Consider the following 12,968-nt stretch of genomic DNA (forward strand, 5'->3'; position numbering starts at 1 on the left):
AAGAAATCAGATAAAATCATTGTAATTCGAGTCATTCTTAAACAGCTTTCTGCTCAGAGCATTTTGTCCTCAAGCTTAAACACTGTGTCAGTACGAAGCTTATTTCGGCCAGGGAACAAAACTCACTGTTCTTGGTAAGTAAGACGTCAACATGAATTCTCCTGTTAGAGAAGTAGAACATATAAAAAGGTCGGTCACTGAGAGAAACCGTTGTATTGCATAGATCATGTAGTGTAGTGTAAATCATCATGGTGGGCTGTTTTAATCACCGACAAAGCTCACTGTGACTCTGGTGGTGGTGGAGAGGCTTTCTTTGGTGGAGGAACAAAGTTAACGGTTTTAGGTAAGAAAATAATTTTAAACTTCATGATAGAATGCTTAGGTATAATTTTGTTAAGATATCTCTGTCAAAACGTGAAATGGCTGGAATAATGTCAAAGCGGCTCAGATAAAAAGGCAGAAGGAAGAGTTTTGTTAATCGCCCAAAGCCTCTGTGCTCCTACGACCCGGCTTACTTCGGAGCTGGAACTAAACTCACGGTTTTAGGTAAGAAACATCTCAGAGCAGGTTATTTGTATGTGTATGATATTATAGGCAATAGTAAGAATATATGTAATAGAGTGAACACACTCATTTTAATGTGTGAAAGAAGTTAATGCAGGAAGTCTAGGTTCTCCGGTACAATAAAACATGCGGTCCTACGGCCAGATGATTCCTCTCAGTTCTTATCAGCTCTGTGAACCACTGTGAGTTCACAGTCGGAGGCTTACTTTGGAGCTGGAACTAAACTCACCGTTCTAGGTAAGACCGTAAAAATAATTTGACATATACAAACATGATGTATCAAAATATATTAAAGAAAGTGATATCAAATTAAGAAAACCAGGTGAATTTATTTGATGTTATGCTCTTAAATTTAAATCAGCAGTCTAACAGTGTGAAGATTTAATTTGGTGAAAGCAGTTTTGTGTGCACAGTTAAAAGTTTAGTTTATCTGGAGAAAACAAGACAACAAAGACAGTGTGAGGCTTTCAGTGTCGGAAGCTTGAGTAGTTTTTCTGACGCGCCGTATCAGTGTGAACAACAACGAGCCTGCTTACTTTGGCAGTGGCACCAGACTGACCGTGTTGGGTGAGAAAATTATGAATATCACGTGTTTGTTCTTGAGCTTCACAGATCCTAGGTCTGCTGAATTACCAAGTAAAATAAATGTGTTGCTGTTATTCAGTGATGGCTGTTGGTTTTTAAAGGAAAATGTAAAATCTACTTGATAAATCACTGAGGTTTGCTGCAGAGAAAAAAATATGTTAAATTTGCTTCACCAGACGTGGTCACGCTTCAGCTGCTATTATAGTTAATACGGTAAAATCTGTCATTTGCACTGAAAGTAACTGCACCGTTTACAACAGCTGTTTCTTTACTTGCATTAGTCAAGAAGTGAAGGGGGGAAAGGGGGAAATAAATGGTGGTTGTGGTTGTACTGCATACCAGGTGGTAAGACAAACAAACAAAGTAAATCAAAATAAAAGACGTGAGGGAACCAGCCTGACAGTTATTGTTAAGATAATTAAGCATGGCTGTTAATTTGAATAAGAGTCTAAAGACTCCAAAGACAACCATGTCATTTGTGTCTTTGCAGAAGCAGGAGTTCCGATCACCCCACCAACAGTGACAGTGCTTCCACCTTCACCAAAGGAGTGCCAGGAAGACAGAAATGCGAGGAAGAAGACCATCGTTTGTGTGGCCACTGGGTTCTACCCAGACCATGTCCATGTATTCTGGGACATCCACGGGAACAATGTCACCGACGGTGTGGCAACGGACAACGCTGCCCTGCGGAAGAACGGCACAAAGTATTACAAGATCACCAGCAGGCTGAGGGTCGATGCCAAAGACTGGTCCACACCCGACAACATATTCACCTGCACCGTCAGCTTCTTCAACGGGACGCATACTGAATATTATTCTAAATCAATTCAAGGAGAACAAGGTAGGTTCCATTCAAATGAAAAAGACCTAAATGTGTTCTTTTTGATCCTCATCTGCTCCATTTTCTTATTCTTCTAGCAACGTCAGGAAAAGTCATGACAAGAGGTAAATATACTTAATGAGCTGAAACCAGAGTGCTCAGGATGTTTCCTCTTTGTGTCACTTATGTGAATGTGTTGAACTTTCTCTGCAGAGAAATATTTGAGAACCATACAGAGTGCCAAACTCACCTACGGCATTTTCATCGCCAAGAGCAGCATCTACGGTGTCTTTGTAGCGTTCTTGGTGTGGAAGCTTCAGGTTCGTTACCACTTCTACGTCTCTTCACGTACTTATTCTGTGTTTCACATTAAAAAGATGTCCCTTTTCTGTCTGTTGCAGAGTTCAGCTGGAAAGCAGAACAACTGAGAGCAGCCGAGGCCAGAAATAATCACTCAAATGGAGGAGATGGATAGTGTTGGCGTCTGTAAATAAAAAGCATTCTGCTGTTCTTTGTGTTTTCTAACATGTTAATTCTTTGGCGTCACTTGTTTGCTTGCTTTTTACTCAATTCAAAATAAAAACATATTTCAGAAGAACTCAATCAATCGTGTGCTTTCACGTCTCTACTCCAGAATGTCTCCAGACAGTAAAACTTTATTGATATTTAAACGGGTACGGGTTCACCTGCATATCAGACGCTGCTCATATAATAACGGCTGATTTAAATGAGAAAGAACTAGATATCTCATGTGAACATCTCTTTCCACAGACGCTGTGAGGTAATTTTAGTGGCTCGTTGTTTCTGAGAAAGCTATTTTCTTCACCTACGTATAAATGTTGAAATGTCTCAGCTCAGAAAAAAACTTCACAAGCAGATCGCATCAGTTTTTCCAGAAGAGCAAAGTGAGAAGTTTCAGTGACATTTGACTTGATTCCATTTCATTTGACTTTACTAAAGAGGGTTTATTTGAATCATATCTAGTTGTGTTTTTTTTTTAATTTGCACAATTGAGAGAAGCTTATTCTCTTCGTGAATAAAGAAGACATAACTTTAGTATCATCTTGTACGAGTAGTAAGTAAGTTAGTGAGTCGACCACACAACAACAGGAAGTAAATGTGTACAGAAAGAGGTCAAAGCTGTTGTTGGTGAGGGAGACGAACCGAAGTCTGAAACCCTGCAGAGGAGAGGATGTGGTCTGAGAGCAGCCTGCAGATCCTTCTCAGTGCTGAGAAATGACGAAGGTGCAACCTTCCTCTTCACCGCAACCTCCGACTCACAGAGCAGCTGCATCTTTGCATCAACCCCCCCATGTATGTGTCACCTGAGGCTACAGTCATCCGCTGCAGAATATGCAGAATGCATATACAATGTGTTATTCAACGTGGAATTCAATAAGAGATGTAAGATCAATTTTGTGGCTTCCATCTAAACCGTTGACCATTAAACTGATCAGCAAGGACCCCAGTGGGACACAAACTGACTACTACTTGAAAAAAAACATGTTTGTGTTTGAAGTCACATAAACAGGAAACAATGTGTGCGACACCCAACAGAAACAGACATCTGCCAGCTGAATCCTACACACAACTTGATCAAGATGTGTGTAGGATTCATACAGTAATTCAATCCAAAACTAGAAAAAATATGACAGTTTTTTCTGTCATATTTATTTTTTTATTTTAACTCTGTGTTATTTAGATTTTCTGTATTCATTTGATAGTAAATGTTTTACTATCAAATGAATACAGAAAATCTAAATAACCACATATCCACATATAGCAATGGTGTAGATTTACAGGATTTATATTCAAAATTATTTTTAGAAACCTGAAAGATCCACCATTGTGATTCTCTAGGTCTACAGAAACCCTCTATCTCAGACTCAGTTATATAAATAATAGGTAGTCTATTACCTTTACTGCTCTCTACTGGTGACTGGTGAAATTACAACATAGCAATTGCATGGCTGGATGTGGAACCGGAAAAGTTTTGATAATTTTCCTCCACTAATTCAACTAGTTCAAATTCAGTTTGTCAGACTCAGCTCTTCACTGTGAATTCTTCCACAGTGTTAGTATTTTGGGGTGTATTTACACGTTTGTGTGATGCATGAAGTTATTTTTCATCATGATGCCAAAGACATGACCGATACTCACCTTGGACTCTGAGCTGCTGCTGAGTGGAGGTTGCACACGTGGAGACATCAGCGCCTGCAGCCTTCAGCTGGCCGGCTATCAGGGTGCCATGTGCTGGATAAACCTGCAGTACAGCAGACACACAATGAGAGCTAAAATACAAATCAAGCTACAAAGTACAACCTTAATTTCAACTATTATGCCTTTGAATAACAGTCGGATAAGAGCAGAATAGGAATTTCATTCAATTCTCCTTTTGAATTACAAGCTGCTCCTTGTCTCGCAGTTTTTCTATTTTTAATATTTCTTTAAACTGACAGCACGGGCAAATGGTTAATTATTTACATTCGTACTGCAAACTCTGCTCTGTTTGCATCGAGAAAACATTGAGTTGAATGTTAAACTGTCAGCAAGTGATTATCTTATGAAAATTAGAAATGTTTCAAAGTTATTGTTAGAACTGTAATGGTATCATTAAGTACTCATATTGGCATTCAGTATTGGTACTGAATTTGAAGTACTGAAATTGAAGTACTTGTACTGAAAAAAAGTGGTCTCTTTCATGGATGTTTCTGTAACAGGTGGCCCTCACTTGAATAACCAAAACAAAAACTTGAATTTCACTTACTCACTTAAGGAGGCTACGTGCTTGATGAAGCCCAGAAGATTTAAAACCGGAAAATAGCTGTAAAAAGGCAAAAACGCTAGGCAGAGGTACACCCACGTATAACACGCTTTGGTTTGGTCCATTTCAGATTTGTTAGTCTCTGATTTAACATGGGGGCCAATGGAGCCGTAGGTGAGACTACTCACTTTCAAGCAGCTATGGCCAAATGTGTAAGTGTTTTTGGTTTCCACAGTTACAGGTCTGTGACCGGCACAAGATTATCTACATTTCCACCAAAGAATGATGTATGTAGAGTCAAAATTGTGGCATCGGCAGCAAGTTAGAAATATATATATATATATTTTTTTTTTACACCTGCAGTGCACTCTAGCGATGACGTCATCCACTCTAGCTGTGAAGGTTCCTGTGCAATACACAGCCATTTGTGTGGGACATGAAAGTCAAGCGTGGGACATGAAAAGAAAAAGAAAAACCCAGCTTTGAAACGCATTGTGTTTGATTTGGATGATGACGTTGCTCCAAAGCTTCCTAAACGGTTGCAACAGGAGGTTCCAGTGCTACCAAAAAAAAAAAACAAGATACGTAGGATTTAAAAACAACAGCCTCACAGTAAGAAGGTCCTGGGTCCGTCCCAGGTCCTCTCTGTTTTGAGTTTCCATGTTCTCTTGTGTGGGTTTTCTCCGGGTGCTCCGGTTCCCATTAAAAAAAAAAACCTGTCCGGGAACCAACACCTTACCGCGTGGAGAGGTTTGCGTGTCCCTATGACCCTGAGAGCTGTGTTGTCTGGAGCTTTGTGCTCCTGGTAGGGTTTCCCATGGCAAATTGGTCTCAGGTGAGGGGCCAGACTAAGAATGGTTCAAAAGACCCCATGAATAACCTAGGAAGAAGAGGAGTGACCCGGCCCGGATCCCCCGTCTGGAGCCAGGCCCAAAGGGAGGGCCCGTCAGCGAGCGCCTGACCGAAAGAACTACCGGTAGATCGCGAATACAAGTGGCCGAAATGAGTTTCCACAGGAGAGATAGGGTGAGAAGTTCAGTCATCACTGCTGAGCCGCTGCTCCTTTGCATTAAAAGGAGACAACTGAGGTGGTTTGGGCATCTGGTAAGGATGCCCACTGGGCGCCTCCTTAGGGAGATGTTTCAGGCGCGACCAGCTGGGAGGAGGCCACGGGGAAGACCCAGGCCTAAGTGGAGAGCTTATATCTCCACACTTGCCTGGGAACGCCTCGGGATCCAGTCAGAGTTGGCTGATGTGGCCCAGGAAAGGGAAGTTATCTTTGGCTATAGAAGCCAGACATTTTTAGCTATTTTTGGATATTTTATAGACCATCAATGAATCATATTCGGGAAATACTTCCTGCAATTATCTTTAAGTTCTAGCACACATAACATAAACTCTTATAGTCTAGCCCAACGAAACAAACTTCCATCCACTTGTAGCTAAGTAGGGGAAATATTCGGCCCAGGACCTGATACCCACTGAGGGGTAAATGCAGTCTGGACGAGACTATGTGATGAATCAACCCAAGTATTTTAGGCAAACGTGGTGAATTTCCTCGAGATTGTTTCAGACCGAACCTGGCAAACACATCCTTACAACAGGAAGTGAAGCTGAGATGGGGCCCAACAGACAGAAACTACAAAAAAAAAAAAAGAGGAAAACAAGACCAAATGCCAGATGACATAATACAATGTTGGGCCAACAGGACTGAACAGCACACAAATGACACTCCCACCACCTGCAGCTTTTTAGATCTCCAACTACACTGACATTGTTGCAGTCTCTGAATGACACAATATGAACATTATTAATATCAAATATGGTCTCCTGAGCATTTTAATACTTCTGCTCTGGATTAAAGGTAAGTGCTATCCATAAAATTATAGCATTTAACCTTTGTTGTGCTGGAAGTATTTTAAATGGCTACAGTGTAAGAGTTCAAATGTATACTGGTGGTAACTTAAAAGTGTCTTATACACAGGTCTAAATGCTGATGAGGATGTCACCCAGACCAATATAGTGTGGAAGGACGAGGGTGACAACGCAACGATAAACTGCCATCAACGCAAGCATGGTAACTGTATCCAGATGTACTGGTATAGGCAACTGCCAGGAGAATCAATGAAACGAATAGTGTTCACAATAGTGGGCATCAATATTCATGATTTTGGAAATTTCAGCACAGATAAATTTGCAGCCACCAAGCCTAACGCTGAGAGTGGGACATTCACAGTGAAGAATCTGTAGCCAGGAGATCAAGGCTTGTATTTCTGTGGCATCAAACACAATCACTGAACATCATACAACACAGAGACACGCCCAGCCGTAACCCTTCATATCTGTCTAACGTCACACCTCCCATCACACAGACAGTCAGGTCATTTTGCTCAGAACGCAATAATGATCACAGCTGGTCTGATCAGACTCTCTGCAGCTCTGCTCTGGATTGTAGGTACTGTACATTATCATGCTGATCAATGGGAGGAGACATTTTAGGATTAGGAATTAAATTAGGAATAAATATATTTCCTTTTTCCACCCCTACAGGTCTAATTAATGGGGGTGATGTCACCCAGACCCCTCTGGTGTGGAGGGACCAGGGTCAGGCTGCCACAATGAACTGCAGTCACACTAAGGACGCTACATATCAACAGATGTACTGGTACAGACAGCTACCAGAGGAGCTAATGAAGCAAATCGTTTTCACAACTCTAACTCCTCCACATAAATATGAAAGAGGCTTCAGTGCAGAAAGATTTCCTGCAACAAGGAGTGACGCTCAGACTGGATCTTTAACGGTAGAGAAGCTGCTGCCTGATGACAGTGGAGTGTATTTTTGTTCTGTGAGTCAACACAGTGATCCAGGTGACTTAGACAGCTGCACAAATACTCAACTGTGGTGTTACAATGGATACAATTTCAATTGCCTGTAGGGGGAGCTCTAGAATTGTAGTGTGTTAACATTTTTGTTTGCATTTGCATTCAGTATTATTTGTGACATGAACACTGGAGAGTAGCAACATATAGATTCATTTTTATGTTAAATAACTGGCAATGAATACAGAAATTGTCACACAATATGAACTCCATACTACTGAACACTAGGGATGGCATGATACCACTTTTTCATGTCCGATACCTTGACCTATACCGATACTAGTCCGATATCAATATCAAACAACTAAGTTGTTGATAATACATTTGTCTGGATGCGCTTTGCTTAACTTAACTAGTGACAAAACATCATGCTCAAATTGGGAAACAAATATTCTACTCCCATAGCCCACAACTCAGTTATGCAATACTGCTCCTTCTTTATTTAAACATTTTCCCCCATAGAATTTAACTTTTAGCAGCACTTTTGATTGAAGCACATACTAATCACATATGCTGCTCATGTGACACATCTCTCACACTATGTGATGCAGATGGTTGTGAAATTGTATAAAAGATACTGAAATGATCTCATTGTGGCAATCATGGCTGATTTGATTAAAATCCAATGAGCTAGTTGGTTGACATGTCACACCAAGCCACAGACAAAGGGAATGAGTCCCCATAGCCCAAAGTGACTATTTTAATTTAGTTTCTGTTTTATTTACACCAACGAATTGAAGTTAATGTGTGAGTTTTTGTCTTGATAAAATTGATGTACATACATATTTAGGACGTTGCATTAAAATAATCAAAATCTCTGTCTCCTCCCCTCTAAGTTGACCCTATAACATCTGTACAGACTGTCAGTCAGTGCAGCGACAGGAAGATAAAGACATCATGATCAGAAACATCGTCGTCATCACTCTGCTGCTTCTCTGGCTCTCTTGTAGGTTTTAATTTCGACTGTTTGCTTCTTAAAAGTAAAAACGTTTGTAACCCATCTCTGTGTTGTGACAATGCTTTTCTCTTCAAATGCAGGTCAATCGCTGAGCAGTAAAGTTCATCAGGCTCCATCATCAATATTAGGAAGTCCTCATGTTTTAGCAACAATCAGCTGCAACCATTCAGATAGTTCATACAATGTTATATTGTGGTACCAGCAGCAGACGGGTGACTCTGGCCTTAAACTCATTGGATATATTCTATATTCTCAACCAGCCCTCGAGGATCCATTCAAACAGAATTTCAATGTGACTGGAGACGGCTCGGCCAAATCTCAACTTCACGTTCTAAAACTCCAGCCAGGAGACAGCGGCGTGTATTACTGTGCAGCTAGTAGACACAGTGACTCAATGACGCTCTGGCTCCTACAAAAACCCTCTGATAATCAGCCACAGAAATTCACACTGAAGAGGAGCACACCTGCAGCTAACTGCAGCCTTTGGCAGGAAATCCCCGCTGATATCCTCAGGATACCTGTGTGAACCAACACAGCAGGATGATGTACAAATCCACTGATAGAAGACATGAGACAGCCCATATTGTCGATCGCTCCACCTACTTTACATCCAAGCAGCTCTGTTCAGTTTGCAGTCATCATTATAAGTTTGTTTTCATCGGCGCAATGGTCATGATTACGTTACTCGTATATTTAGTAGCTCTGCCATTCTGTTCAACAGGTAATATTACATTAACTCACAAATAAATTGACCTAAATATTTCTACTTTTTGCTTAGTTTATTTTCGTCACTTAAGCGGTATGTTTTAAATGTGTGTTCCAGAACTCTCAAAGAACAGTGTTCATCAGATTCCAAGCGCCCTCATCAAACATCCTGGAGAAGAAGTCCGAATTAACTGCAGCCATTCAAACACCGATTTTGATATGATCCAGTGGTATAAACAGTCTGCTGGGGAAAATGATATGGTCCTAGTTGCCTATGTACGATTCTCTAATCCAGTTGTTGAAGCAAACTTCAGTGACACTTATAAAATAAGTGGTAACGGGGGAAGTCAGGCATGTCTTCATATTCCAAAGTTGAGTCAATCTGAGGACAGCGCAGTGTATTTCTGTGCTGCCAGTAGAGCACAGTGCTGCACAAACCCTGGGTCTTTAACAAAAACCATCTCTGACGCACAGTGCAACAAATCACCACATAAACCACAAATAAACCACATCTACAGATATCAGACAGCTGGCTCACCATGACAGCTCGATTCTTATTCCATCCATTATGCATCAATCTTATTGTGTTTCTCCACAGCACAGCACACAACATAAACCAACAATGGATTCACTCAGAAATATAAACTAGGGCTTCGACCCAAATGTTCAACTATTCAGTTATTAGTTTGTTGGGTAGTAAGTCAGTTTTCAACTTTGAGATTCCTTCTAGCAACACTGTGTATTCAACCTCCCTCAGATACTTATATCTGCTGTGGCTACGGATCATGTTTACAGAATCACTATGAGGACTCAAGTTCTCATCGCATTTGTAGTCTCGTCTCTGAGGCTTCAAGGTTAGGTTAGAGATTTTAATTTTTAATTGAATGTGGATTTCATTTTTATTACACTGCTTCTTTTTTACTATATCTTCCAACATCTTCATGTTTTTGCTTGCACTAAAATCTAATGCACATATAATTATTTAAAAATCAGGAAACATTACTAAAACCTTTGTTGCATTGTTCATAAAAGCTTTTTAGAAGGAATACAAATGATAATCAGCAAACAGTGATGTGAGAAGTAAGAGCAACTCAACAAAAACTGGTTGCCAAGAAATTTGGTGAGTGAATTAGAAACCAAATTTCGACTTTATCGTTCCAGTAGGTGGAGCTGGAGTTCCAGAAATTCTCTCCAGTTCAACACATTCACCACTGACATTTAGTGTAGCTGCTTTACATGAGGGCATTGATCAAACAATCTATAGGAAACTGCCAGGTTCAACATGCCAACATACTCTTTATCTTGGCTCATTGGTAACATCATTCATTCCAACATTATTCCTTTACGTTTTAAATCCACTTCATCTTTAGTTTCAGAATTGATCATTTTTGTTATAGGTGGTTGCCAGAAAAGCACAGTGACTGTAGTTTCCTTCCCCTTTATGTAAAAACTTCTAACCCTAATCAGCATTTATGGCATGGTATTAAATGAAACCTAGAACAGACCCCTCCCAGCCCATTTTCTTGGAAGCTTTTGTCTATGCAGTGGATGTACAGTCACGCCGTTTCACTTCCATTTCCTCCTCAAACCTTAGTCAGTTTAGTGGAGGCATCAGTGGACTAACAGAATCATAGTTTGTGAGATCTCTACTTGCATCTAAAAAGCTTAATATGCAGTCTGCCGCGCCAAGAAAAGGGTTTTGAGTATCTTTATTTTGAGGAAGTTGAAATGATCTGCCGTCTCCTCTTCTGTTGCCTGGCAGGTAAAATATCTTTTCAAATAGAAATAGCATATATGTTAAGTGGAAATATTGTTTTCCCCTCACAATATATCATTAAGTAACCAAGTTTGTTCTGTATTTTCTGTTTCTATCCAGGTGTGTGTTTGGGTCTTGATGTCAGTCAGTCTCCCTCTGATCTCATTAAAAAACCCGGAGACAAAGTGCAGATTTTCTGCAGCCATGACAGAACTGACTACAGGCAGATGCTCTGGTACCAGCGCTCACCTGGAGACACAGCTATGAAACTCATTGGTTATTTGTACTTTAAAGACACCACAATGGAAGAGAAATATAAAGAGGATTTCAATATCTCTGGAGATTTGGGAGGAAATAAAGCAAAGAATGGCTCTTTTATAGTCAAACTTGTAAAACAAGAGCACAGTGCAGTTTACTACTGTGCAGCAAGAGAAGCACGCTGACAAATATCCCCTCTGAACATTACAAAAACTGCACAGTCTTTTCTCATCAAGTCATGGATGAATTGTTCTAGACACCTGCTTTTGTGGTTGTACTTTGGTTTGATGCAATCACATAATTATTGGCTATACAACTGTTTCTCTTTGGTGGGTTTAATCTTTTAACAAGGCAAGCTATTACAATAAAACATTTCATATCTAATGAAATCTATCAAAAGCAAAACATCTTTTGTGTGGAAATCAGGAAGAGTGTATACAGATCAACTACATGAAGCCACTCCTCCTTTCTACGTCACGTTTGCATTCTACTTAAATGTGATTCAGTTTAGTGAAAAGGCACAAACAGCAGAATCTGCCATCACTTCACTTATACTGCATTTCATCCATGACTTTAGAGTAACTCAGTGCTTCATGTGAGCTCTCTACATGATGATTAGATTCCTCTTTTTCTTTGTCCTCACAGGTAACAACTTACACATTTTGAAGTAAGATATCCTTTTATTTGCCTTGGCATCTAAAAAATCACTAATCTGTCCAACTCTGCTTACAGCAGGTCTTTCTCTGGGGATCCAGGTCCATCAGTCACCATCTGCTGTCATCAGACAGGCTGGTGATGAAGTGCAGCTTGTCTGCACCCATGGACAAACTGACTACAAAGTGATGCTGTGGTACCAGCAGTCACCTGGAAACAAGGCTTTGAAACTCATTGGATATGTAGAATATAGTAGAATAAGCTATGAAGAAGAATTATATGAAGAGCATTTCAATATCATTGGAGATTTAAGTGAAAATACAGCAAAGAATGGTTCTCTGTTTATAGTGAACCTAAAAGAGCATGAGCACAGTGCAATGTACTACTGTGCAGCTCGATATGCACGTTGAGGCAGATCTCCTTCCAACTACACAAAAACTAAACAGCATCTTTTATCAACTGTGGTCTTGAGGAATCTCAAAAAGACTTGCACCAGCCAGCTGCAGTCGAGGTTTCCGTCATGTGATTCTACCTCACATCCCCATGTCTCTCCTTTTATTTACTTTTTTCATATTCACTTTTGTCATATAGACTAGATGTCTCATTACCTTAATCATCCCTATACTTTTTACAGACAAATCTTTGTGGTAAAAATAACTTAAATCATTTCTTCACTACTTTCTTGTCATATTATAGGTAATGTGAAGGGTTCTCTGGATCTTTGTTTTCATATTCAAGCAGATAAAACAAGTTTTGTCTCTTTCTGTATAGGTATTTCTCTGGGGTTCAGGTCCATCAGTCTCCTGCTGTCAACAGACAGTGATCATATGCAGCGAAAACAAAAAATGGGTCACTTTACATAATCAATCTTAAAGTGCCAGAACTGATTTTAAACTTAAGGTCAGTCAGTGTATCAGTCAGTCATGTATGCCATTCCCTGTATGTGAGGCTGTTACTCGAGCTGTTACTCTATTCTCACGTAGACAGACATAAGGTTTCTCAGTGGAAACTTTTTTTTCAGATT

The 12,968-nt window shown here is 40.1% G+C and overlaps 2 protein-coding genes across 2 annotated transcripts in view; both read left to right on the forward strand.

Moving 5' to 3' along the window:
* LOC311016147 (M1-specific T cell receptor beta chain-like) overlaps nt 1-2,572 on the forward strand; it is a 57,726-nt gene extending 55,154 nt beyond the window's left edge. Inside the window, exons 3-7 of the mRNA XM_084013665.1 lie at nt 305-343; nt 1,640-1,990; nt 2,068-2,094; nt 2,183-2,289; nt 2,371-2,572. Of these exons, the coding sequence (XP_083869791.1) occupies nt 305-343; nt 1,640-1,990; nt 2,068-2,094; nt 2,183-2,289; nt 2,371-2,397 (551 nt within the window). The 3' untranslated portion in view covers nt 2,398-2,572. The remainder of the gene's footprint in view (nt 1-304; nt 344-1,639; nt 1,991-2,067; nt 2,095-2,182; nt 2,290-2,370) is intronic.
* Nucleotides 2,573-7,118: 4,546 nt separating this feature from the next.
* LOC311016150 (uncharacterized protein) lies at nt 7,119-9,097 on the forward strand (the record flags this gene model as incomplete). Its single annotated transcript, XM_084013671.1, has 3 exons — nt 7,119-7,188; nt 7,284-7,601; nt 8,652-9,097. The coding sequence occupies exons 1-3, from the start codon at nt 7,137-7,139 to the stop codon at nt 9,095-9,097; spliced, it is 816 nt and encodes a 271-aa protein (XP_083869797.1). The 5' UTR covers nt 7,119-7,136.
* Nucleotides 9,098-12,968: the final 3,871 nt, after the last annotated feature.

Source organism: Eutrigla gurnardus (genome assembly GCF_963514095.1).
Source record: "Eutrigla gurnardus genome assembly, chromosome: 7".
Classification (NCBI taxonomy): domain Eukaryota; kingdom Metazoa; phylum Chordata; class Actinopteri; order Perciformes; family Triglidae; genus Eutrigla; species Eutrigla gurnardus.